The 27,440-nt window shown below is 46.1% G+C and overlaps 1 protein-coding gene and 1 pseudogene across 2 annotated transcripts in view; one reads left to right on the plus strand and one right to left on the minus strand.

Annotated features, from left to right (window-relative positions):
• The window catches only part of Lhfpl2 (LHFPL tetraspan subfamily member 2), an 80,677-nt gene that overhangs the window by 35,588 nt on the left and 17,649 nt on the right, over positions 1–27,440 (plus strand). Inside the window, exon 2 of one of the 2 annotated variants that reach the window (XM_035440501.1) lies at positions 24,241–24,850. In XM_035440501.1, coding sequence (XP_035296392.1) covers positions 24,445–24,850 — 406 coding nt within the window. In that variant the 5' untranslated portion in view covers positions 24,241–24,444. Of the gene's footprint in view, positions 1–24,205; positions 24,851–27,440 lie in introns of those variants that run through there. The other variant, XM_035440500.1, reaches the window with a different exon arrangement.
• LOC100760087 lies at positions 15,342–17,568 on the minus strand (annotated as a pseudogene).

Raw genomic sequence — 27,440 nt, forward strand, 5'->3', positions numbered from 1 at the left:
TTGGCCTGATATGCTCATCTCCAGGCAGAGGACACACTCTACAGCATGTTCAGACACAGAAGAGCCATGTCCAAGGACAGACTGAGAGTTATCCACATTTCTGACCCTTTTGAGTTAAACACTGCCCCAGGTCGTTTCCATCTTCTTTCTCCCTGGGCTCTCTGGAGCTGTTCATTTGAACTTGGGGGGTGGGATGGCCAATGCATCACATGGAAGCTTCCCCAAAGCTCCATCCTTGGTCTTGCTTCCTGATTTCCAAACAGAATTGATTTAAAACCAAAGTAACTGAGTCCGTTTGTTGTTTTGGTCTCCAAGGTGCCTGGCCCCATGGTACTCCTCCCAGCCAGGGTGGGAGAGAAGCCGTTGGTTACTCACACTTAATGCTGATGTGAACTCAGTGGAAACAGTGACTTGGTAAAGGGCTAGGGAAGTGCACTGTGCACAAGGCCACCAAGCGTTTCCCTAATTGATTCTGACAAAGTAAGATTAACATTCAGCCTTCTGCAGTTTCTCAGAATAGCTAAAGAGGGTTTTTCAGTCAACTGCATATATGTTAACGTTGTTTTTCAAATTTCTAACTGCTGTAACTGGTTACATTTCCATTTACCTATTCCTTTACATCAAATATTTTACTTTCCTAAGTTGTGTTGGGGAGGTTTTCATCTTGTAAAGATTACCTTGGAAGGTCAATGTCATAATGATGCCCTTGATTTAGTGTTGGGGTCCCATAGAGGAAAGAACGCTGGGTTGTCTTTCTTCCCTCCCTTGGTTTTTAGCGCATATTCAGCAACACACGAGAGTGAATTGGGGCAAAAGATCACTTGCCTCCAGTGGGATTTTGCAAAAATACAACCTGGGTTCAGGAGACGAGCTGGGTAGGATACATTGTTGCATCTGGGTTTCTAGCTTTCCTTTAATGTGGAAAGGAAACATGGCCTATGTGCTAACAGATAATTGTATGTTCTGAGATGTGCAAGTGTATAATACGAGTTTATAAAAATGATGGTAAAGAGAGTATTTCATTCACTACTTAGAGCAGTGGTTCTCACCTTCCTAATGCTGCAACCCTTTAATACAGTTCCTCATGTTGTGGGGACCCACAACCATAAAATTACTTCATTGCTACTTCATAACTGTAATTTTGTTACTGTTATAAATCATATTATAAACATCTGCTGTGCAAGATATCTGATAAACAACCTTGTGAAAGGGTTGGTCATCCCAAGGGTGGGGGGAGGAGGGCCATGACCCATAAGTTGAGAACCACTGACTTAGATGTTTTGTCTTACAAAGATTTGGGGATATTTTAGAATGGTTCATTTGGGAGATAATTTTCTTTGCATTAAGGTAGAAATTCTGGATGGTGTTTTTGTTTTTCAAATACTTTTGGACTCTGGCTGAAGTCATTGGGGAAGTCTCAGTGTTTTCCATGCCGGAGGTCTGGGTCTGATACAGCACCCAAGTTCTGATGGTTCTGCCCATGTCCAACCTATGTGTGAAGTGGGGCTGAAGAGGGCACTATCCTGGTGTCCTGTGGAGGCCTGGAGCTGGTGTGTGAGAATGAAGTCAGATTTCTTAGATCCCAACTAGGGAAAAGGGGGTCTCTCTCTCAGCCAGTGGGAGAGGGACCCTGAGAAGACTTCCTGCTTTTCTCTAACAGGGAATGGACTCTGGTTCTCTGCCACTTCTGCAGATTCTGTTGTGTTGACAAGAAGAAGCTGTTGTCCAGAGTCTTTGAGTCTCCTTTCTCCTCATCTGATACTTGGCTGTTTTATTTTCCCTCTTGATATATTTCCCTATATCAAGAATGTGCTGTGGGAGTAACACTCTCTAGCATTGCAGTAGCCATCTCAGATGCTCACCATCTTGTTCTCCTAGCTGCTCTCCAGATCCAGCCTGGCTATTTTAGCTAGTAACTGTAAGGACTTTTTACAGAGTATAAAATTTGGCCTTTTTATTATTATTTTATTTGGATCAAGATATTTTTCTTTGGTTTGCAGCTAGTTTTTCCATTTTATTAATTTTCTTTTACTACTGTTTCCTTTCAAGGAATTGAAAGAACTTGATTCCTATCAAGCTTAGTATTAACAAGTGCTATGTGTTGAAAGCATGAGCCTTGGTACAAACTCAAGAGATAGGAACTAGGTGAGCTGCTTGCTCCTTGGTTGATTGGATAAAGGATTGCTCAATTCTGTCTTGAGGAAGACAGGTCTAGGGCTGTCTTCTTTACTCCATTTCATTGCTACCATGTACTAAATGCCTACTATGTGCCAGGCTGTCTACAATGCATTCGCCTGTACCTTCTGTTTATCTTCAGATCACCCATGAAGTTAGCAGTATAGTTCTCATTTTGCAGCTAGGGAGATGCAGGAATGGAAAAGTTAGCTATTTGCCTTACTCTGCTTTGTTAGTGGGAAGCCTAGCTGAGTCTTGAACACTCAACTCAACCCTGAAACTGTATCTTTCTTAACCTCAAGTGGAACCTTCTGGAGTTATCTGGTTTCCAGGGACTAAGTGTGATGTCTAAAGACTTTTATTTCTTTTTACACATCTGGGAGGGCACTAGTGGCATAAAGTTAACAGCAGCTGGAGGTTCTGCAAAACACTCGACACTTTCATGACAAGCCCCACAGCCAAGCATTATCTAGCCACATGTGTTTAAAGTAGCAGTGCTGGGGTACTGTTCTATAGAGTGCATCCAAGTGTTCGTGTTTGACAGTCAAGGGGAGCACCATCCACGCAATGTCTTGAAATCTTAATTACTTCAAGAAACACTCCATATTTGCATAGTCATAAAATATTTTTAAACTTCTTATGGGGGGTGAGACTTGTAACTATAAAATTAGGAAACATTTTATGCAACCCTTAATTCTTGAAATTCATAGGCATCCAAACAGTCCTGCTGCCTCTGGTACAATACATGTATTGCGACAGGGCATGGCCATTTGGATAATTGTGCCAGCTGGACTTTCTTTAGTTCCCTCTGAGAGCTGCATGCACATAACTCCTTGTTAGATGTCAGCAGGAAATTTTAGAATTATGAAATTTGCTGTCTGGCCTTGTTTGGGTCCCATGAGTGGATGTTGCTCTTACAGCCTCTCAGACCATGTGTCCCTCCTCACCCCCCAGTGAAGAGCCTGGAGGAGGCCTTGAGGCTGAGGAACATAATGAGGAGCAGAGCCCATGGCCTGGGGAGCCAGGCTCATGGGTTTCTGCAGAGGAGGCGGGAGGCAAGTTTTGTATGGAGCAGTTCTTGCAGCCTTAATCACAACCTTCTGTGTCTGTGCTCCAGTCATGTGCTCAGTGCCTCTGCTCATCAGGCAAAAATGGAGCTTTCCCAGTTGGAGGAATTGAAGGTCTTCCTGTTTGTCTGAACTCCTGGCTGCAAAAATGGAGACATCTGTGCATTGTCCTGCTGGCTTCCTTCCCTGCAGCCCTCCGAGCCCCCAGCAGTATCTGCACCATTGTGCCTTTCCCATTCTTCCTCATCTTGACCTTGGGATGCCCGTTTACAGGAATGGAGCCTCAGATAAAGCACTCCCTGGGACTTTTTTAGTCCACTACTTGGAGGTGAAAAACCAAGGGTCAAGCTAAAATGCTGCACAAGACATTTTGAAGCCCATCCCAGGCCCCTTTGAGACTGGCTTTGGTTCTTGCTTATCATTTGCTTCCTTAGGGTAAAGGATTTGTGTTTCATAAGGCACAGATGTCAGGATGGCCTCTGGTCTCTGCTACCCATTGCTACACACTCCCTTACCCCACTCTTCCTTCTCCCTCCAAAATACACCATGCTCCCTCATTCTTCCCCTAGACCTCCCTGGTCTCTCTGACAGGTCCCTTGCCTGTCCTGAGCTGGTGCTAACCCAGGGCCCATCCCTAGCCCTTTGCCTTCTTTATTTATTTATTTAAATTCTTTAATTACTACTCATATTTACATATCATCCCCCCATTCCCTCATCCTCCCATGTTTCCCTCCAAGCCCCCCCAACCCATCCCCCAACTATCCCCAGGGATAGTGAGGCCCTCCATTGGGGATCTCCGAAGTTCTTCATATCATTTAGGGGAGGGCCTAGGCCCTCCTTGCTGTATCTGGGCTGCAATAGTATCCCTCCAAAAGTAATGGTCTCCCAAAGTCCATTTGTGCTCTAGGGATAAAGACTGGCTCCACTGTTAGAGGTCCCATAGACTGTCTTGTCCTCCTAGCTGGCACCCACATTTGGAGGGCTTGGTTCAGTCCAATGCTGGTTCCCCAGCTTTATAACTAGTGTCTCCATGCTCTCACTAGGTCAGGTCAACTATTTCTGCAGGTTTCTCCATCCCCATCTTGGCTCCTTTGCTCATCCCTCCTCCCTCTCCACAACTGGATTCCAGGAGTATGGTTCAGTGCTTGGCTGTGGGTGCCTGTTTCTGCTTCAAACAGCTACTGGATGAAGGCTCTCAGGTGGCAGGCTGAGGGCAGAGGCCCTTTGCCTTCTTACAACACAACATCGCTATGGCTAAGCTTCTCTGTCCCCTTGGCCTTCCTCATTCCCACAGTTCTCATCTCTCCTGAGTGTACAGGACTCAAAAGTTCCTGTTGACATGGACCATGTCCTATCTACATGTTTTTTATTCCTGGAGAATAGTCACACAGAAATCTGGGCGTCATCCCTGACTCCTATCTCAGCAACCTCTGTAGCAATTAGATGTCAAGTCTTGACTCCCTACCTCAAACATTGCTTGAGCCTCTCTCTCTGCTATAATGATCAAAGCACCTAGATTTCCTTCCCTGGACCACAGTAGGAGCTTCTTGACCCTCCAGGTTGCTCCTTGCTGTTGGTAAGTATCCTGAACCTGGCAGCACAGCCCTGAGCAGCCTCTTTGATCATGGCTCTCCCTGGCATCTGGCTGTCCCTTTTGTGCCTGGTGCTATAGAGGTCAAAATAAGGTGTCAGGGACCCTGAAAGTGTAATTGCAGACAGTCGTGAACCATCACATGAGTGCTGGGAACCGCACCTGAGGTCCTCAGCAAGAGCAACACATGTTCTTAACCACTGAGCCATCTCTCCAGCCCAGATATTGTCACCTTTATGTAGAAAAGTATTGTAGTTCCTCCTATCACATTGTAAGACATCATCAACAATCCTAAACACATATCCAGCCCCCTACACATGGCTCCTCCTCCTTCTACTCAGGTCGTCTTGTGTCCCAACTCCTAACAGAACGTGTGCTCAAAATTTGCTGTCTGTGGTCTGCTTTTTCCCACCCCACGTAGTGAACAGAACACAGGCGACTCTTGATTGTGATCACCCCTGCTGACTGATCTATGATCCCACTACACCTGGGACTCTTTGAGGATGGAGAGCTGTCATTTTGCCATTTAGCCCATGCCTCAGAACCAGGCACATGACCAGACTCCAGACACCCCAGTGTGCGGTATGCGAACATGGTGTGCCAAACACTGTCTGGTACCTGAACTGAGATCTCAGTCTACTACTTCACTCACAGAGCTGTTCATGTGACTTCTAGGGACACTCAGGGGGCACTTTAACTTTGCTTTAATTATGATGGAGGAATAGGATGTTTGTGGTGATCTCTGAAATTTCAGTGGGAAGAGACCAACTGCAAAAGGACTTCACAGTCATGAAAACATTCCCTGGTGGGGCCATTTGCCTGAATCATGTATATTGAGCATCTGTTCTACCAGGTGTAAGCCTTTTGGGATGATTACAAGTTCAGTCCATATCAGTGTCCAGACATCGAGGGGTCTTTGCTGTGTGCCATGTGTCACTCCACCCTCCTAATCCACCCCCATTCAGGCCAACAGGGTATGTTCTTCTCTTCAAACTGCCTGACACTTGCTCCCTGCAGTGCTTCCTGGGAGTTTCTTTCTTCCAGATCTGGACTAATGTAAAGGCCACCCTCGACTCCTTGAAAAATGGTGCAGAGAGTTCACAAATGATGCCATGAGTTAAAAAGTGGAGGGGGTTGGGGGCTGGAGAGATGGTTCAAGGGTTAAGAGCACTGGCTGCTCTTTTAGAGGTCCTGAGTTTGATTCCTGGCACCCACATGCTGGCTCACAACCATCTATAATAAGATCTGATGCCTTCTTCCATCATGTAGGTATACATACATGCAGGGCACTCATACATAAAAAATAAGTAAATAAAAATGTTTTCAAAGTTTAAAAAAGTGAATGTGCATAGGTAATTTAAAATTACCATGCTCAATAGCTAGCAAGTATGCCCTGATTGTGCCTTTTTAGCTACTATATTAGACACACATGAACACACAGGTGCACATATGAAGCAATTTATTCTGCTTAGAGCATAAGCCATGTGGGTAGAGCCCACCCTTTTCAACTTGTTTTAAAAAGTGTTTATGCAGCCTTCTAGGGTTACTCAATAGGAGCTGGAAAATGGCCTCTATTTTCCTAACTGTAACTCCCCTGCTGCCATTAGCCATCTCTTGACTTCTCATCAAGTATGCTCCTAGCAAAGCTCCATCAGCTCTCCTCGGGATTCTAACCCATTCCACCCAGAGTTCCCAATGGCCTTCTCAGTAGTAGGATGTGTGAGGCAAGACAGCTCCCAGTAGTAGGGCAGTTGGAGGTTAGGTCTGTTTCCATCACCCACCCACTGCCCACACTCATTTCTTCGGACTTTGAACAGTCCCGGTATGTACAGGATTTGACGTTACCCAAGCTTCCTTATAGAACCTTAGGGTGTGGCTCAGAGTAAGCTGTGGATACTCAGTACAAAGGCCAACAAAGGCTCAGTAATCGAATTCTCCCTTTGGGAGTACTGTACCAAGAGGTTCCCTTTAAATGGTTTTGTTTTAGGAGATGCTTAATGAGCATGATTCTCAGGAAGAGTAGGACTTAATGAAGAGAGGAAATGATCAAATTTGATGGCCGTGTAAGTTTTTTCTCATTGTGGTTTCATCCCTTGCCTCACACATTGCACCTCGATTCTTCAGGCAAAAGTAGGATCAATTGCTCCCTATACATAGCAGTCCAAGAAGGCCTCCATTTTCATCTCCCCATCCCATGGCATCATAAAACCTAATGTGATTTAGTTCTTGCTATTATAAGTGCCACCCACTCCAGAGGGCAGGTTGTGATGAAGACTAGGAAGTTGAGGGACATGAAAATAAACAGAATGGGAACAGTTTGATTTTCCCAGCTCAAGCATATGGCCCTCCTATTGATGTATGTAGCTGATCACAAACAATTGATCTTGCCAGAGCCTCTATCCCTTGGCCATTACCATTGAGGCCATCATATCAATGGGATCAATTTTTACCAAAGCTTGTAAAATACTGCCTTTGACCAAATTGTAAAAACAACATTTAAAAGTGCATGTGATCCCAGTTACCATGCCAAATAAAGTTGAAAATTAGATTAAAGTCAGCTGGGTAGCTTCATCCCCAGACAACTGGGCCAGAATGTTGAGTTTTTAAGTGCCATTTGAATCATTTGGCTGATTATAACAAAATAAGATGTTTTATTAGATCATTAATTGAAAACAGTTAAGAAGTATATGCTGCTGGATAGATGTGAATGAACCTTCTTGGGATATTCTTGACCAATGAGAGAATCACACTGCTTGATTTTAATAATCCACCAGGGACCAAACAGCAAACAATTTTACAGGACAATTTCATATGGTTACTGCTGTGAAATAAAAAAGATAGAACCTTTCTTTGCTGGAAACTAAAGGACTTAAAGAGTAGTCCCTGACCACTCCACGGCTGGGTGGTGGTGGTGCATGCCTTTAACCCCAGCACAAAATAAATGACAGACAGACAGACAGACAGACAGACAGACAGACAGACAGACAGACAGACAATAATCCCCTTATTGCTGATTTCTCATCTGGAACATCTTAATATGCATTTATCCATCACTCCATATCTTTTGTGACATAAGATGAGATCAATATACTTTTTGTTTGTTTGTTTGTTTTTGTTTGCTTTTCAAGACAGGGTTTCTCTGTAGCTGGCTGTCCTAGAACTAGCTCTGTAGACCAGGCTGACTTAACAGAGATCTGCCTGCCTCTGCCTCCTGAGTGCTGGGATCAAAGGCGTGCACCACCACCATCCAGCCAACACTTTTAAAAAACAGATGAAACCTTTATATTCTGTCCTGCTCTGTGGCATTTAGTGTCTTCATAAGTCCATGCATTTCATTTTCTGGAATAGGAAGCAAAAGTGCATCAAGAAGGAAGGGCCCTTTTTAGGATCAAGTCTTTTCAGAACTGAGAAACTGTAGTCTGTCTTTGATGCTGACTACAAAGGGGTGGGGGATCTTGCCTTTAGCTTTAGCCCAAAGGCTGGACTATGGTTCATTAGGTATTCTCAAGAATGAGAGTTAGAATTGGGTCTCTCACTCCCCACAAAGATCATAAAGGGGAGCTGGTCTTGTCTACATCGTTTGGCCATGGCCCTTGGGCATTTTCTGTGTAGCATCCTGCATCTGTCTACTCAGCTCTGTGTTTGGATGTGACCTTTTCTGCTTATACTGTCACACCCCTGCCCTTGTCATTACTTAAAACCTGCCTAACCCCTGAACATGGATGTCAATGAGGAGGCCTCTGCACTCCAGGGAGCCCCTGGTAGTGGATTAGTATTTTTCCCTGGTGTAAGAAGGGACTTTGAGAGCCCATCCCATGTGAAGGGTTACTCTCTTGCCCTGGACACATGGGGGAGGGCCCAGGCCCAGCCCAGGAAGATATGGTGGACTTTGCAGAGCCGTTGAGGGCCCTACCCTGCCTGGGGAGTGGAGGGTGGATGGAGTGGGGGGTAGGTTGGGGTGAGGGAGGAGGGATGGGAGTGAGGGGAAGGAGAGGGAGAAGGGATTGACATGTGAAACAAGCTTGTTCCTAACTTGAACTAATAAAAAAAAATTAAAAAAAAAAAACTGCCTAAACCCTTCTTATCCTGACTGCTCTTGTCTTCAGAGCAGTGGATCTTATGAGCCCTTTGCTCCAGGAGGGACTGTGTCCCTGGGGGAAGGTGGTTGGAGGTAGTCATGTTCTTGACATAAATAAAAAGTGAGAGGGGCGACACCAAATCCATCATCATCTAAGACACTAAAGCCAGGCTCATTAAGAGAGTGGCACAGGGTCACATTTCAGTTAGTCAGGGGCCTAGGACTGGACTGTAGTTTACCTGGATTCCCACCTAGCCTTCTGCAACAATTATTTTGTCATGAGACAAACATCTGTCAGTTGCTTATAAGAGGAGATGATTTTTGTCTCATGGAGATAAGTCAGTGAAACATAAATATTGATCAGTATGTAATGCTGACTCGGGAGGTGGGGTGATACCCACAGTTATCCCAGTGTTTGTAGTCCTTGTGAGCTGGATACTTCTTCATTCATCCCCTTGGGGATGAGGAAGTAATTTCTATCAAGGGAAAGCTCATTGAAACCAAAAACTAGTTAATGATAGGGCCTGGATTATAGAGTTGAAACAGAGTTGGCTCCATGCTATGCCTTTTCAGTCATATGACTCTGTTAACACAGGAAATTAGTATTTGAACAGACCAATGGCCCCACAGAGGATGCCTTGGCATGACCTCAGAAGTGGCCTTATAAATACTGGGTGGAGTCATGGTGGCTGTGATAAGAAGCCCCTGTTCCCAGAAACAATATACTGGGTCATGTGATTGAATACATGGATTTCAGGTTTCCAAAGGGAGGGGCTTGGAGGGGTGTGTGCCCTGTGACCCTCTTGAACTCTGAGTTTGCAGTGACTTCACCTGGGCTGCCCCAGGAAGGGGGAACACTGGGCCTCCTCTTCCCGGTGGTGCATTCCTGAGCCATTAGGCCAGCCTGTGTTCAAGGCCAAGGATGCTGTGTGAGCTTAAGGGTTACTCTGGGTTGGCAAGTTCCTGAAGCTTCTGATGCCATGTCTTGAACTTAAGTGTTTGCTTGAAAAGTGGGTATCCTTTCAAAGTTGCACTTAAGATCTGTTTTTAAGTTATGTTCAAACATAACTTGAACCCTAACTATCTGGGGGATTCATTTTTACTTAATAAAGAAAATTTAAACTTTCTTTGGTGGTGGTTTTAGATTTGGCATTCTCATTAGGGAAGGGTAAAGAATGCTGGATAGGTTGGCCACTAATTATGAAATCACTGAAACATATCATGTTTAATAAGCTGGGCGTTGATGAAGTTTACACATCGCTAATATTTGTATATGCATGGCCATCATCCTAGAATATATATCTAGTGGATATATCTAGTGAGTATATCTAGTGGATTCCAATATGATGTGTCCATCCATATATGTCATTATACTGGATCACCGAATCTTTTGTTGATTTTAAATCTCTGACAGAAACGAAATAGTGGAGAAGAGATTTTCAGAACATAAATAAATCACCAAGCCTCTTTGGTGAACACCACTGGTATATTGTTCTTTATTACATTTGTGCTCAGCACGTAAGACTTGGGCTACTTTCAAAAGCTGCACAGAAATGGCTCTCAGCAGTGGGGACACATGAGGCAGACCTCTGGGGTCTGAGGCTGGAGTTTGTGTCTTCGGAGGCAAAAAGCACCCATCTGATTGAGAAATAAAAACCAGAGGCCATTTCGGTAACACACTCAGAAGTGGGAACCAAGCTGAGACCAGACTTCAGCCCTTGGCTGTCTGTCATTCCTATTTGTCACATTCTGCTACTGCTCTGCCTTGCTGCTGGGAAACAGCAGTGACCTCAGATAGAGAATCAATGGTTCTCAAAAGAAAGAGTGAATAAATAGCCACGAGCACTGCCCTGGTCCCTGGGTGAATCTCACTTAGGCTCTGAGTCTGAAGGATATGGGTTGTCTTACATCATTAGGCCCAGTTTGCTGACAGTCTTTGAGCAAGCAGGTGATTAGAAACGTGCCACTCTGCAGCGGCTTGGAAATAAACCTGAGTTAAGGTGGCTTTGGGATACGCTTGGAGTGTTTGCTTTAATGGGATCCAGGTCATGGCCTTTGCTGTGTTGTAGATAGCTCCTGCCTCTGCCTCTCCAGGAAACTGCTGGAATGAGCTGGAAGGTTCTAGGTCCTCTCAGTGGGTCATGCCAATAGTCTGTCCCCTTTACTGCTTTCTCCCCCACCCCACCCCCACCCCCGCCCCTTGTTTTTTTGAACTTGCTCTGCAAACCAGGCTGGCCTCAAACTCACAGAGACCCACCTGCCTCTGGCTCCTGAGCACTGGGACTTAAGGGTGTGCCACCTGCCTGTCTCCCTTTACCACTTTAGAAAGAGATTTCTGCCTACCTCTTTCATACATGCCACCTTTTTCATGGGCACCAGGGACCTGGGCTATAATGCCAGGCAGCACATTAACTACTTTAGCTTGCTTTTGTCCAGTATCAGACAGTGAAGGTAGAAGGAAAGAATTTTTGTTTTTCCTGTAATTTAACTATCTGTGTATACTTCCAAATCAACATTTCTTTCTATTAGCAATTTTGAGCTAATAGAAATAGCTATTTGAGCTAATAGCTAATAGGTGATATCAGATTACTGTCTTAAGCAAACACAGGACTGTGTCCAAGGAGGCAATGCCCAGGTTAAAATTATTAGCTGTGTAGGAACCTTTTGAGTTGATGAATGTTGTTGGATGGAAGCCACCATTTCTATGTACATGTATATTCTTCCCCTGACCCCTGAAGTGACCATACTCTCAGAGGGCTTATTAGGATTTTATGACAAAGGTGGAGAAGCAGGGAATGTAGGCATAGATAATCTCTACCGAGGGCTCAACTTTTACTCTCGAGAATGCTGCCCTATGGTTGTCTCTCTATTGTGTAGTCTGACTTACCTTTGCTGTTCCCTTGGTGGCTTCTCATCTCCCTCTGTTAGTTGTTGGCCCAGTTGTCTTCAATGTTCAGAAAGACACACCCTGCTACATGTTGGAGGCTGGCCTCTGGGACATCTTACAGTTTTGTTCTGTGCTGACACCTGATACCAAATGGTCCCTGAGTTGTCTTTGGAGCTGTTCTCTTAGTGTGTGTGTTGTGGGTGGGGTGGGAGAGTGGGGCTGGGGGGGGATTAGAGGAGAGGTGGTCCTGCCCTTCAGACAAAGCACACAGCACCCTGCCTATGGGTACTAGCCTATGGGTACTAGAAGCCAACTTCTTAGTTGTAGCCCTGACCACAGGGCAGGAGGTGACCATAAATGATCCACTGAAAGCTCTCAGAAGAATGGTGAATGGAATCGAAAGGCCCTCTGTCAAGGAGGTGGCGTTTGCCTGGACGCTAAAAATCTCAGCACTGGTAACAGCTGAGGTTTGGCTTCTTTACCATTTGTGTTCATTGAGAGTGGCTGTTGACTTGATTCATGTTGCTGGGGACACAGCAGATGGAGTCTCGGATGTCATAGCAAAGGGGAAGGAGAGCTTGTCAGCTGTAGATTGGGAGTGATATGTGCCACTTCTCAAGTTAGAAGGGCCAAAGCAAGCCAGTCAGTCAATAGGGTGGGAAAACACTGCCCTCAGGAGAGACGGGAACTATGGGAAATAACAATGTCATCTTGTATGGAGGCTGTTTGAGCAGCTTCCAGGCAGGGGGCGGATCTTGTTCTAGGTGGTCCTTAGATTTTCTGGTGTTTTATGGGCTTGTAGTGAGAGTCTTCAGAACAACAGATGGAGTAATCCTCTGTGTATCTTGTTTGGGGCTTGTAGTATCTGGGAGGGACCTGGCTGATGGCATTGTGCCTGAACAAGTGACATTTCTTTCTGCCTGGGCACAGAAGTGGCCAGAAAGCCTGCATTTGCTGTGCAAATGATGTCAGTGTTCCCTGGGCACAGAACTGCCCAGCTGTCCTCTCAGACTAGTCACTAGTCTGTTCTCTTAGGGTCATTTATTCTAGAGTGCAGCAACTTGAACAGGGGTGCATGGAGCATGCCCTCTGCTGTGCCCCAGAGTTATTTCCAAGTTCTTGTTTTTCCTGTCTTTGGGACCTTTTTTTTTTCCCCCTGATGCTTTCCTATTGATCCTGGAATGACATGACACCTGACGTCACATTAAGACTTTGTCCTGATACAGAATGCATTATACATTGGAAACATAACTGGGTTTTAAAAATGATACAAAGCAATGGCATAAAAAGGCAACCTTTGGAATTAACTTCTTACTTCATTAACAACCCAAAAGCAGCTTTGGACCCATGGAGGCACAGGGGTGGGCATGGTGTCCATAGCTCAGTCATACCTGACTGCCTGCCCAGAAGGCTGGTTTTCTCAGCCCTGCCCTCTGATAGACACAGCTGCAAACCCACCAAAGAAGACCCACCTTCTTAAGAGTTCACATGGGCATTTGTAGAAAGGGGAGGGGAAAGTTTGAAATATGCAAGTGATCTTCTGAGGTCTTCAAGGAAGAATCATTTAGAAAATAGGATAGGTGCTTTCTGGGACTAACCCTGCCCGAGGAACAATGTGCTGTCCTGAAAGGGGACTTAGGGAAGCAGGCTGCACATGTAGGGTTGATGTAGGCTTGTAGAAAGGTCTGGGGTTAGCCAGGGCTTGTGAGTTAAAAAACAAAGTAAATGGGGTCAAGAGAACTCACAGAATGAGGCTGTTTGAACTGCTAGAGACTTCTAGGCAGCTGAAACCACAAGTATAGCAGGTCATGAAAGCCTCTTGTGCAGAGGAGAGCTGAGCTGGGCTCATGGAGGGCCAGGATGCACGAAAATCACGTAGCCATTGTCTGCTTGGCCCATCTTGATACGTGGAGTTTTCCATGCATGTAGAGTGGCCCACCCCAGGTCAAAAGGAGAGGTTAGTTTGATAGAGATAAATGGCCACACTTGCAGGGCTCAGAGGCAGAGTCTAGGGACTGTGTGTGTGTGCGCGTGCGTGCGTGCGTGCACGTGTGTGTGTGGGGGGGGGGTGCATGTTTATGTGGGTGTGTATGTCTGTAACCAGAGTGGCCTCAGATTCACTGTCTTCTTCTCAGCCTCCCAAGTGCTGGGATGATAGGATTGTGAACCATGCTTGGCTTGGGGTAGTGGTTACTGAAAACAAAAGCTAATTTGAGCACATTTCCCAGGGAAACCAGAGACAGAGAAAGCACAGCCCTGTCCCGGCATAGTCCTTTCTGGCAAGACAGTTTCTGTCCTCCTGTCATCCTCTTTCTCAAAACATGCAGACTAGCACAGACCTTTGAAAAATTCAGAAACCCAGCTAAAAAGGCATCGCCTCTAGTAAGTATCGTGTCTGTCCAGACTGTGGGACAGGAGATACCACTGGAAGTCAGTGTGGCAATGGAAGAAATCTATTTTAAGTTGCACTATACATTTCATTTGTGGGAAGCCACTAGAGCAAGGATCCTCTAGATCAAAACCTCTGACATCTGCACAGGACAATTCTTTATTGTCCTTGCTATCCTTGTATAATACCTAATGGCATCTTTGATTCATGAGAAATAAATACCATACACACCCCTCTCCCCAAAAATGTGACAGGCAATAGTGCCTCCAGACATTGGCAACATTAGCACACATCCCTGCATGGGCGGGGCACAGTCTTCCCAGGAGAAATGAGAACCCCAGTTTCAGTGTCTTTCCAGAGGGTCAGAGATGGAAGGAGAAGATGCTTGTCCTAGGACTGCAGAAGTTTATTGGCTAAAGCAGGTAGGTGCTGAGCATATTCAACTCAAAGAAAATGCACTTGGTAGAGCCTTTGACCCTTCAGCAGGTAGGATGCCTGTTTTCTTTCTTTTTTGTTGTTGTTAAGAAATATTAGTTTTATTTAACCAGTTTTCACAGCTGAATATTTATTCTATAAAAACTTCACAGATTGTACAGTTTACATATAGTTCAAACTACTGAACAAAAGAGTAGGTCCCACAGATGCAAAAATACTGTGCCAATCCATCCACAGTAAAGGAAGATTTACACACTGCACAGTGCCTACATGCTGGGGAGGCGTCAGTTCTGAGTATAAACTTCAAAACTATACAAAAATAAGGTTTCGATTTTATTTCAATCTTCATACATTCAATATGATTGCAAGACCAGAAGCCTAAGTAGTAATAGGCGTCTGTAGTCAGGAATCAGTCCCCACTCCATGGGGTACTCGTGAACACGATACTATGCACAGTATATGGCAGATATAAAAGCAGAGACCGCAAACAATAAATGTCAAATATAAGTTCTTTTCTGTTTTGAAAGGAGTTTCTGTATTTAATAGTGTGCCAAGAGAATTTTAAATTAAATAAAATATATTCTAAGTGAACCTAAAAATTACACTTTATAAACATAAAAATACTTTTTTGGTGTAATACATCAATCATATTTGCAGATAGACAGACAAAACTATGCAAAGTAGAATTCCTCACCCAGCCACAAGAAGCACTTACGTAGTTTTTTTTTTTTTTTTTTTGAAAGGGTCAGAAAAACGATTTAAACCCACTAATGCTAATTCATAACTTAGCAAGTAGCACTCAGGTCATGGAGTGACTCATGAACACTGCCCTATTCGTTTCCCTCCGCAGACATGATTTCTTCGTGTTAGCTGGGTAAGAATGGGTCACATTAAGAAAGGGAGAATTGGTGGGCACAACAGCATGAGCCCAGAGTTCACGAGAGATTTTTCATCAATGATGCAAAGTTGGTTTTTATTTTGATTAGAATTTTTTTCAGCATTGAGGTACTTGCCCCCCCCATCTCCCCAGATGCAGGAACATGTTTCAAATAATTATGCACCTGTTTAGGTAGAGGTAGAGGGGATGAGGCTGGCTAGCACTCTTTAGGGTCTGTGTTCTAGATTAAAAAAACAAAACAAAACAGATGAGTAAAACAAACATTATTGCAAACTCTTCTGTCATCCAAAATGAAAACATAATTCCTTTAAAAAAAAACACACAACAAAACCCCCACAACTAGCTTACAAGAATATTAGAGCTTCTAAGAGCAGCCTGGTGCTCAATTACATTTTTATACTGTGTATACATGAGTATAAAATAAAGACGCTTGAACAAAGAAGCTTTGTAGTTATTTTTAAGTTACAGTACTTAAAAACTCCTCGGTAATAAATAGCTTGGATGCTTCCAGTCCTGCCTCCAAGCACCAGCTACTGTTGAGGATGGCCGTGGCAAGTGGGAGCCACTGATGTCCTGCTCTGCCTGCCAATCAAAACTCATTGATTTTCCTCTGCAAGTACTTTAACATGGAGTCTGTGCCCTGGGCGGAGCCCCAGATCTTCTTCAGCACTTCACATTCTCTCTCATTGGTCTGCTCCAGTTCCATCTTCATGTTACAGCATACCAGGGCTTTGGATTCCTCAGGACAACTGGATTATATGAGGCCAGCTCCTTGATGCGAACCATGACTTCCTGGTGAAGGTCCCTGGCCAAAACACCTGGGAGACCAGGCCCTTGCCACATGCCTCCTGTGTTGTCAGCTTGCGCCAACTGAGCAGCATTTCATTTGCAGACGCTCCTCCTATAATCTTGGGAAACATCTGGACTCTGTCCAAAGGTGGTATAGGGTGTTTGAAACCAAGCCTTTTCGTTAGCCTAAACCACATTACAAAGAAGTAATATGGATGCTCCTAGTCCAATGGCTGGGCCATTAACTATTACAATAATAGGCTTCTTAAACTGAATGAAAGTATTCACAAAGTTTCTGATAGCATCTGCCGTCTTAGTGCTTTCTCTCTTTCTGTCATCTGTGAGATGCCGAATAAAATAAATAAAGTCCAGACCACAACAGAAGACACTGCCCACAGTGCTGAGCAGCACCAGCTTGCTGTCATTGGCCACAGCGGTGCTCAGGGCACTCTGAACTTCTTTCATCACCTCTGGGTTTTGTGAGTTATTCTCTGATGACTTTGTGGATAACAAGATGTGGGTGAAGCCATCTTGCTTCCTGACAACAATATCTCTGTATCTATAAGGCACTTTCTGTCTGCCTCACACTGAAACGCAAGTGCTTGTCAAAAGGTTGGTCTCTTCTGTTGTCAATAAATTTCCTTTTTCCGCTCCCCATCCTGGCTCATTCTGCACCAGAGCCCAGCAAAGCTCCAATTGGCTTCTCTGCAGTCACCTCTGGTGCTGTGGTGTCCTCAGGACCCTGCTCTACAGGGTCCAGCTTCTCAGGGCTTTCCCCCTGAAAGCTGTCCACCAAGGTCCTGCCCTTTACGGGGCTCTTAGGCACGAGAATCTTGATCCCTGACTCAGCGAGGTCCATCCATGTTCTTGCGGTTTGCAAGAGATGGGGCTGTATTTTTCCTGAATTTCTGGCTGGTAGCCAACAGCTGGCTGTTTTTGGACTCATGGTGTTTGCCTACTACGAGCGCTTTGGGGGTAGTCTTGGAGAGGTTGCTGTGGGTGGACCTGGAGATCTGCTTCTGGATGATGTTGGCGGAAGATCTGTTGGCACGGGCCAGGCTACCTTCCTTCTGCCTCTTGCTGTGGCGTCGATTGAAGTCTTGGATGTATTCCTCACAGTTCACCAGGTGCTGCTCCGGGTCCCACGTGTCATCCTCATTCTCACAGCCTTTCCAACGCACCAGAAACTCTGTCTTTCCTTTCTTATTTTTCCTTTTGTCAACAATTCTTTCCACCTGACTGGAAGCAGTGAAGGAGATTCAGTCCATTTTACTCCTTCTCCAGAAACACACAAGCCAATACTACTCAAGTACAACTCTTCCACTAGGCACCATAGCTATTTTCCATCTCTGGAGAACAATGACTGAAAACAAAATTTGAGGTCTCCTCTTTCTCCCATCCTTCTCCCACTACAGCCAACACAGCCAACTGCTGGTCCTCAGGATGCCTGTTTTCTATAACCAGTATGTGTTATGTGGTCATCAGAGTGAAAGCTTAAAAATCCTCCTCTGGTAGATATCTTAAAATCCGAAGATAATAGCAGCCTATGCAAGGTGCTCTACATTTCATACCAGCATTGGCCTTGGATCTGAAGGTCATGTTTGTGCTCTGAGGAAAAAAATCCCAAGCTATCAGGGAGTTCCCTTGCTATCCTGGGATTTTCTGGAGAACAGCTGCTCTGGTGACAGAATCCCTTGTTCCCCTCAGCTTGGCAGCTTGAGATCTAGGCAGAGGACAGGTGGCTGGTCACTGTGTCCTGGTCACATTGGGTCATACACCCTGTTGTGAGAGCCTTCACTAAACTGTGACAGGATCTGTGGGGGCTGGTTAGAGATGCAGGTTCCCCCAGTGCCTCCCTGAAAAGCCTTTCTAGGAGATGGGGACTGAGCCAGGGACCATCCTTCAAGAAGCAGTGCACTGGATGATTTTCCTCACTTTCAGAAGCAAAACCACATGCAGCTGGCTTTATCCAGCTGTCTTGTGCTTGCAGAAGACCTGGGAATGAAGGCCAATTTGCCATGTCCTTGTGGAGTTCCTGTGTCTAGAGGAGAAAGCAATGATGCAGAAATGGACCAAGAAACAAATGCAGTTTTCCTGGAGGCACATGATTAGATGTGCCCCCCAAATCAGTGCAGTAAATCTGTTAATTGGAGCTTATATTTTTAATTTAGTATTTTATTCTTCCACACTAAAGATCACCAGCAGAAAAGCATCTCCTCCTTTGTTATTTCCACTGTAAACTGCTTGGGCTTTGTGCTTTGAAAACAGCATGGTATATCGTTTTCTGTGAGGCTCCTGAAGGACCACTATGGCCAGGGATGAGTACATCTTTAGTCCGTCAGAGACCAAAGCTGGAACACCCTTACAGAGTCTGCCCTAAGTAGGTTCATCATCCTAGACTGGGTCATTCATCTTGTTCAGGGCTCTGACCTGGGGCTTCTTTTTGGCCCACTGATTTGCCACTTGCTCAAGTCCTTTTTCTTTTTATTATCTAAGGCTGTGTCACAAAACTGGAGCCTGAGGGACCCTGGAATCTCAGAAGAATGTGCAACAAAAGGAGACACTTTTTACTAATAGGCCCAGAATCCCTCCAGCTCCCTCCAGCTAATATTTTCGAGAACTCCCTGTACCCTAAGCATTGTGCTAATCCCATGTTAGCAGTGAGTAATAGCTGGCACTGTGGGCTGGCTGGTCATCACCCAGTTGTCCACATCTTCTTCCTTACTGCAGCAGGGGGAGCAAGGCATTCTTCTGTTCTGGGGCTACCGGGAACCAGACTTGGAGAGGCTAAATACAAACAGCCTGTCTGAGCCCCCAGTGTTTCATTGACAGAGCCGAGTTTGTCTCAAGCCTGTGTATGAAACTCTGAAAAGCACAATACCACCCAAGTCACATGGTTGGTTTGCATGTCCATCTCCCAATACGATATTGTTTGCTGAGGGCAGGACTGGTGGGCAGAGAGCAATGTCAGAGGACACCAAGTTTGTCCCTTTGCTTCCTTCTTTCTTTTCTTTTCTTTTTCTTTTCTTTCTTTCTTTTTTCCTTCCTTCCTTCCTTCCTTCCTTTCTTTTTTGTTTTGTTTTTGTTTGATTTTTGAGACAGGGTGTCTGTGTGTAGCTTTCTGACCAGGCTGGCCTCAAATGCACAGAGATCCACCTGCCTCTGGGATTAAAGGTGAGCTCCATCTCTGCCAGGCTAGTTTGTCCTTTTCTTATAGAGCCTCAGGTCGTCCAGAGGCCTCCGGGCTGCTATTCCGTTATGAACTTCCTGGTTGCAAGAAAGTTTTTCTCTATATGACTTGTGTTTTCTCAGTTCATTTCCCAGGGACGGGCCATTTGGAGTTTATCTCCCTTCCTAGATCTGTGGGTCCTAAATTAAATTTTTATAGGTTATATATAAAACACGATTGTGTTACAAGGAGAGGCAGAGCTCATTGCTGAGAAGTGGCATTCCTTTCTAGCTTCAGAGTGTCATCTTCGGATTGAACTGTAGCGAAAAAAATCCACCCAGGGCACTCTCAAACCTGAGGCTCGAGGCTCCCATCTTTCTCTATAGATTCGGGTTCCATATCAGCCTAGAGAAAACCCTGGCATGGTGTCTAAGAGTGTGTCTGAGTGCGAGCATAAAGTTGTTCTGGCTTGAGGTCTGTGGATACTAGTGCTATCCTCCAAGCAGGGCCGTGGGGATTGAAGGGCCTGGCCTCCAAAGGATGCTCACTGCATGTACCTAAACTGAACTCTTGAGAGAGAACATCCCATTTCTGTGAAGTGACCATAGAAAGCAAGTGTCAATATTCAGGTTGTTGGGTATACTTAAGTTAACAGTCCTAATGACTTCAGGGGATAAATGGGAGAGGGTGAAATGCAATTTATGATTGCTGATTGAGTCACAGCTTTAGGGGGGAAGACTGTTTTCTTGTCTTATAGCTATGTGGGGGAGATATCCTTATTTTAGGAGTCAGTGCTAAAGCATTTAGGGATGAAGTATTAGGACATCTCATTTGCAAGTTGCAAAAAAAAAAAAAACTTGTGTGCATGCTTTAGATCAGGAAAAAAATTAAGGGGGAATGTTCACAGCAAATGTTGAATCTTGGCTCCTTGTCTATTCTTACCAATGTATGGCTGTGTTCAACATTATCATCATCCAAGTGAAAAGCAGATGCAAGGCAAGTTAGAGCCCTGACCTCACCTTATTCCCCTGCCTGCCTCTTCTGCCAAGATGGGAGTGTTGGATGCAATGTGGCATTGATTGACATCCCTGGCTTCCTTACACCTTCTGGGTGGAGATGAACTTTGTTCCAGGGTATGTGTTCTGGTAATCTAAGAAAGCTGGCCAGCGGGCACCACCTCATTCCGGTTTTGTGTGCACTTTGTTCACTTCTGATGATAGGAACTTGGAAAACATTGGGGACCTCATATTCTACGGTGCACACCCCAGCTGTGCACATCTTTCTTGTACAATTAGAGCTTGTGAAGACTATATACAGGATACAACCCCTGCCCCTATGAACTCCTTCTAGCTCTCTATTTGGATGATGTGATTATTGTCGTTTCCTGTGTCATTCTCTTCTGTTTCCCCCAGAGACTTATGTTGTGGGTCTTCATGACAATTTTGTAACATTATTTTTCTGTAAGAGGTTGTCCAGGTGACCCACAACCATTGTGCCTCTGACAGTAAGACTGGGTGTCCTAGACAGGAGATGTATTTAGTGGCTTTTTCCCAGGTGGCTTATGAGGGAGTGTGGGGACAGAAATGGCAGTTAGCAGCAGAGAGTGCCCCTGCTGAGGAGTACTGAGCCTGGGGCCCCTGTGGTTAACAAAGATCTATAATGAAGATCTATTTCCACATTGACAGGGAGGTTGTCTCAGCAGGTGGCTGCCTTTCAGTGCATTTAGCCAAATGGGGATATTTCACAGAACACAACCTACTCAAGTCCCCTGCTGAGTTCCCAGATTGTCCCTTGTCCAGCTACCACGACTCTGTTCTGAGCTGGGGAAGCTGCCTTGTTAGTCTGCCTAGGCTATCATGGCAGTTCACTGTCAGCAGCAGTAAGGAAACTTGCTAGGATCTCAGAACAGAAGAAGCAGGCCGCCTCACCTCAGCCATTCTGTTATTCGCATGGGACCTGGTTTGGAAGGAGAGGATGTGTTCTTTGGGTGCAGATGGGGAAAGTGCTCTATTTTCTAAGCTTAAACATGTGGATCCATAAATAATCCTGCCTTGAATTTGGCATGGACCATTTTACTAAGCCCGCAGGCCTGAAGTTTCACAGCCTTTCTTTTCTGAGATCGCAGCTGCCTCACACTCCTGACTCAGAGCAGACCTTGTGGCAGCACAATGGACACTGTGCATTGCCACTGTGGTTGGTACAAGCCATCTGAGAGTTCAGGACAGAGCCCCACAGTTCAGCAAGGAAACAAATACATTCTGAAAAACCATTTCAAAGTGAAGAGGGACAAGGGTGGGAATGAACTGGAAGTAATAGCATGTTGCTTTTCCAATCAGTCCCGGGTGCGGGGGGAGGGGCAGAGGTCTCTCTGCTTCTCTTAACAGACAGGGCAGGTGCAGCCTCCCAGGGCCTCCAGGGAGTCCTCCTGGCTCCTTTTCCAGTTCTCATCCAGCATGATCGTTTTCATTATAAACAATCAAACAATTGCCTGTGAAACTCTCTGGTTTCTCAGAAGGCTTTTCTGTGTTGCAGTATGTGGTAAGATGCACTTGTAAGTGACACCTGTGTTTGTGCTTCATGCTAATCTTTTCTCTCCAGTTGAATTGGGAAGTCTAGCTTAGACAGTGCAGAAGCACCAAGTGAGGTCAGACTTAGGCACGAGTGACAGCTCCATCATCGTTAAATAGCTCATGTTCAGTCTTTCCATCATCATGACCTCTGGCCTACCCAAGCATCTCTGCTGGCTCAGCTCTCATCAGACCAGTGGCATGGGAGAAAAGCTGCTGGGGGCAGGGGGTATGGTGCTTTCACAGGCTCCTGTTCATCTCTTACAACTGTCTGGTGAGGGAGAGGCAGCCTTGCAGTCTCCATGTAGGTCGTTGTTTTAGTCAGGGTTTCTATTGCTGCGACGAAACATCATGACCAAAAAGCAAGCTGGGAGGAAAGGGTTTATTTGGCTTACACTTAGGATTGCTGTTCTTCACTGAAGGAAGTCAGGACAGGAACTCAAACAGGGCAGGATCCTGGAGGCAGGAGCTGATGCAGAGACCATGGAGGGGTGCTGATTACTGACTTGCTTCCCATGGCTTGCTTGCTCAGCCTATTTTCTTATAGAACCCAAGATCAGCAGCCCAGGGATGGCATCACCCACCATGGGCTGGGCCCTCACCGTTGATCAATTGAGAAAATGCCTTACAGCTAGATCTCATGGAGGCATTTCCTCAGCTGAGGCTCCTTCCTCTGATAACTCTAGCTTGTGTCAAGTTGACACACAAAACTAGCCAATACAGTTGTATGGCACATGAGAAGTTACTTATCCACATGGCCAGACAGTGGTGGTGTTAGCTCCAGAGCCCAGATCTGAGGGATTCCAAAAGGTTTTTAGTGGAACACACCACTTCTGCCTTCACCAAGCCAAGCACAGCCCGGTAGTTTATGCACATATGTCCTTCATATTCTGCAGACTGCGTTTTAGGAATAACATACGATATAACTACTGTGGTAGGGTTAAAATACTTCCTGTTTCATGTTTCATAGGATGAGTACAGTCGCCGCTCCCTGGAGTGTCAGCCAGCAAGCAGAGTGCTGCTGTGTGGCACACCAACCGCCATTTTAAGCTTTGACAGTGGACTTTGTTATTTCCCTATTTCCCTCCCTCTCCCACAATTGCCTGCCTCACCCAAGCCCAGTGTTTCTAGGGGCTCTTTGTAGTTCTCATGGCGTTGACATGACCTCGGTTAATGAGATGGAGTTGCTCAGAGCAGGGCCATATGCCCAGATGTCAGATAGGAGCCATATGATCCTGCCTGACCTTGGAGAGGGGACAGAGAACCCCCGGCTGCAGACCAGCAGTGCCAGCCCCTGATTGAGGGTTCAAACTCTGAAGGAAGGTTGAGCCACTGGGGCAAAAGTCCTCTGGTAATGAAGTCATGTGTCCTCAAGAGCAAGAATGAGCTCTCTGTGATATCACAAACAATGAGCATGTTGAGTCCAAGACCTGGGGTGAATGGAAGCTCAGGCCAAGGGACGTGAGATGAATCAGAACAATTCAAGAGATGCATTCTTCAAGGACAACTTTATGTTGTCAACAAGTGGAGCCCGCTGTTTTGGTGCCCAGTTAACCGTCTTCAGTGTACCATTTTGAACAGTTTTCTTAAGTCATGACCTCTTTAGGGCTTTTTGAAAAGTTTTAACTAGCACAAATTTAACTTCTCAAAAATAACGTGAGAAATGGATGAGAATGGCCTGCTTATTCTTTCTCCTGGGATCATTTCCCTTTACCTTCTTACTCAGCCAGGAACCAGACACTGGTGATCTGATTTCCAGGTTGTTGTTGTTGAAGCTCGTTACTCACTGCGGTTAAATAGCCAAGACGGTTGGTGTTTTAGAGAACTTAGCTCATGTGGTAGCACAGCAGTGGCCACTGCCTCACAAACTCTACAAAGGGCCGCCAGAGCATTGACAAAGTTCCCTGCCAGCCGTGCCTGCATCTGTCCGTGATGTTTGGCTGCTGGGGCAGTGTCCCAGGTTGAGAGCGCCCCAGCAGAAGATTGGTGGGAGCCAGATAAGGACCCCTACCGCCCCACACTGGGTGTTGCCTCAAAGAACAAGAAACAATGACATCCAGAAAGTGCCCCGGGCTGGGGGGCTGGGAGCTGAGCGCGGGAAGGTGGGCGGGAAGGTGGCGGGCGTCCCGGGTGGGGGCGGCGCAGGGCGGGGCGGGGCCTGGCCAGCTGCTCACACTCCTCCTCTCTGGACATAGGTGAGGCCAGAGGCCGTTAGGACTTCCCACTCTGCATGAATGCCGCCAGCCTGGGACCAGGACCTCACTGCTTCTTCCGCCTCAGACCGAGGAACTAAGCGACCCTTGCCGCGACTTCCTTCCCGGCCCCCCTCGCATCTCACTGCTGTCTTTCTGGATTGACCCCGTGGCCTCCTGCCTCGCTTTCCCACCGTGAACATCAATATGTGTCATGTCATTGTCACCTGCCGCTCGATGCTCTGGACCCTCCTGAGTATCGTAGTGGCCTTTGCCGAGCTCGTCGCCTTCATAAGCGCAGACTGGCTGATCGGAAAAGCCAAGACCCGCGGCGCTGAGCCGGCAGACACTGACTCAGAGCCCTACTATCTGGGCATCCTTTGCATCCGCACGCCCGGCATGCAGCAAGCCCCTAGAGACGCACTGTGCGGGACTTACGCCAAGAGCTTCGGGGATATCGCCAGCGGCTTCTGGCAGGCCACTGCTATCTTCCTGGCCGTGGGGATCTTCATTCTCTGTGTGGTGGCCTTGGTGTCCGTCTTCACCATGTGTGTACAAAGCATCATGAAAAAAAGCATTTTCAACGTCTGCGGGCTCCTTCAGGGAATCGCAGGTGAGTACTGGGGTGAGGGGAGGAGCCTGAGCTCGGGACTTGTGGCACGTGCTGCCTGCCTCTGCTGAAGAGGGCTGGCCAGGGTCCTTTTCCCCTGGGGTCACTTTCAGTAGTACCAGGCTTGCAGTCTGGCACTCTTTGCTTGTTTCCTGTGGGTCTGAGTTGTTGGATTTTGTTTGAGTAACTGTGCCTACTTTTTTGCTTTTCTTATTAAAATAAAACTTTAGGGTCGACAGGGAGGGGGAGTCATGTCTGAGAGGTTTGATCAGAGCTTAGTCTCAGCTGCAGCAAGAACTCTGCTAACACGGAAAAGCATTGCCTTAGTTAGTTCCTTGTTTAGTTAGAGGCAGAGAGGTTCCCCTACCCTGGTGAGTTCAGCTCTGGAATGGGAGGACTGGGGATGGGGGTAGGGGTGGGGGATTAGCGTCAGCTGCTCTGTAGTTAATGGTGTTTCCACTTAAATTGTCTCCTGGAGCCTCATAGCATGTTCTGTGCAGTCAGATCAGAGATGCAAGCTAACTTCATTTTTCTGGGCATTTCTCACTAATGAGCTTGTTGAAAATGGATGGAAAGTCTGAGTTTTTGACAGTGATCCAGGAGGGAAGGCTGCAAGAAAAGGTGTGTGGACTCTTGATACTACCCAGGTTTCCCCAAAGATTCAAAGGTGGACAGTGAACCAAGACAGCAGCCGTTAGCCCAGCTGGAGGGACTGCCTCCAGGCAGCTGAATTAGAAAGCATCTCACAGAGGTAGAATGGACAGGGGAGCATTACCATTTTAAACAGGGTATTGTTCTGTTTCAGCCTTGGTGGGAGGGGTGGGAGGGGCAGGAGTCTACCACCGCCCTATTGAAGAGCACTGGTGGTTCCCTCTCACCTCTCACCATGGCAGGAGCTGGGTCTGGGCCATTCATCAGTGGGGACCAGCTGAGCCCTGGAGCCAGGGAGCTAGCGAACAGTAGACCCTACATGAACTAACTCCACTCAGTCTCATAACAACTCTTGGGTTCAGCAGGGCTGCTTCCAAATAAACAGATCAAATGACAGGGCTTTTTCCAAACAACTGATAAGATAACATTTTTTTTCTGTTCCTCAGATCTGGGGCAGGGGCGGGCACTGCACGTTGTGATTAAGGATGGGGTAATGGGCTAAGAGATGACAGAATGTTTTTTCTGCCTGAGCTCCCTCCACAGGTTATTCTCCACGGACAGTCTTCAGGCACTTATCAGCTGTGCCATGAATGGTCCAGGTAGCTATAGACACTCACAGAATCTGCTTTGTTACTAGCTAGGAGATTCACTTTGGGTCAGAGTACCACCTCTCTGTGAAAAGTGGGAAGACTAGAACATGACATCACCTCAATGTTTGTTTGTTTTAATCTTAGTGTTCTAATTCTGTGAAGCTCTTTGTTCTTTAGATTCAGGCCTGAAATCTGAAGTCTGTCCCTTGGTGTTTCACCTCCGAGAAACATTAAAGGCAGAGGGTTTGGGTCCTTTTTCTTTTTAGCTTTCTTCTCCTCATAGTGCCTCAGGTGTCCATCTGAAAACATTTATTTGTGAAGTGTTACCAAAAGGTTTTAAAAGGTCAATCTAAACACATGGCCTGTGCTCAGGGTTCATTCATGCTCTTGGAAAGAGCCCTGGTAAAGAAAGGAGGGATTGACACCCCAACCACATCCAAAGACCCTCCATGCTTTCACAGCTTGCTTGTGGGCTTATTAGTGAGCTGGCCTGGGAGACTCTAGTGGTTTGTCCTCGTGGGAGAGCTCTTCCCCTGAGAAGCTCACATCACAGAAATATCTAGCAAAAAAAGGGGGGGTCATTTACAGCATGGGGTGAGACATCTCTGCTCCAACACATGTCTTGTAGTTTTAGGGTACAAAGTAGAGACATCCTTTATCTTTTGGACTTGAAGACCAGTCCCATGCAGCCTGTTTTGTTTTTATGTTTCTGTTTCACTTTTCCTTGAACATATGGGAATCCTCCTGCCTCAACTTCTAGGTGCTGGCATTACAGGCTTGGACCATCACATCCAGCTTTATTTGTTGTTTTTAACAAGGGTCATTCCAGTCAATGTCATCCCTGAGGATGAGTTAGCCCAACAGATGTCCTTATGCCCTTGTGTGCTGCTGCACTTAATTGGCAAGCAAACATTTTCTTACAGTGTTCAATGTGTATTTACACCAGTGAATTTTTATGCCCTTCCCTCCCTCTTTCTCCCTTTCCCCCTCCCTCCATGCATAAATTAGCTGAGAGGAGTTGAGGAGAAGTACCCCTCATGAACCAGCCTGCTAGATAGAGATGGCAGCTCCAAAAATGTGAGCTCTCTAAAGAGATCTGAATTTTCTCTCTAACCCATGACTTGGGCACAGTTCAGAAATTCTGAAGCTACTCACAGTTTTCAATTGGCAAGAGGCAGAGGGCCTTCCTGTCTGGCACTCTGCTCTCTAGGGGCCACAGGCTTAAGGTGAAGATCTGAAATACAGAAAAGGCAGGCTTTTTGTCCATAGTCAGACTGATGATACACCACAGTGAAATAACGATAGATATGGATAAACTATTCTTCCTGTATTCCCACGTCTGCTAGAGGGGC

The sequence above is a fragment of the Cricetulus griseus genome, chromosome 2, assembly GCF_003668045.3.
Source record: "Cricetulus griseus strain 17A/GY chromosome 2, alternate assembly CriGri-PICRH-1.0, whole genome shotgun sequence".
Classification (NCBI taxonomy): Eukaryota; Metazoa; Chordata; class Mammalia; order Rodentia; family Cricetidae; genus Cricetulus; species Cricetulus griseus.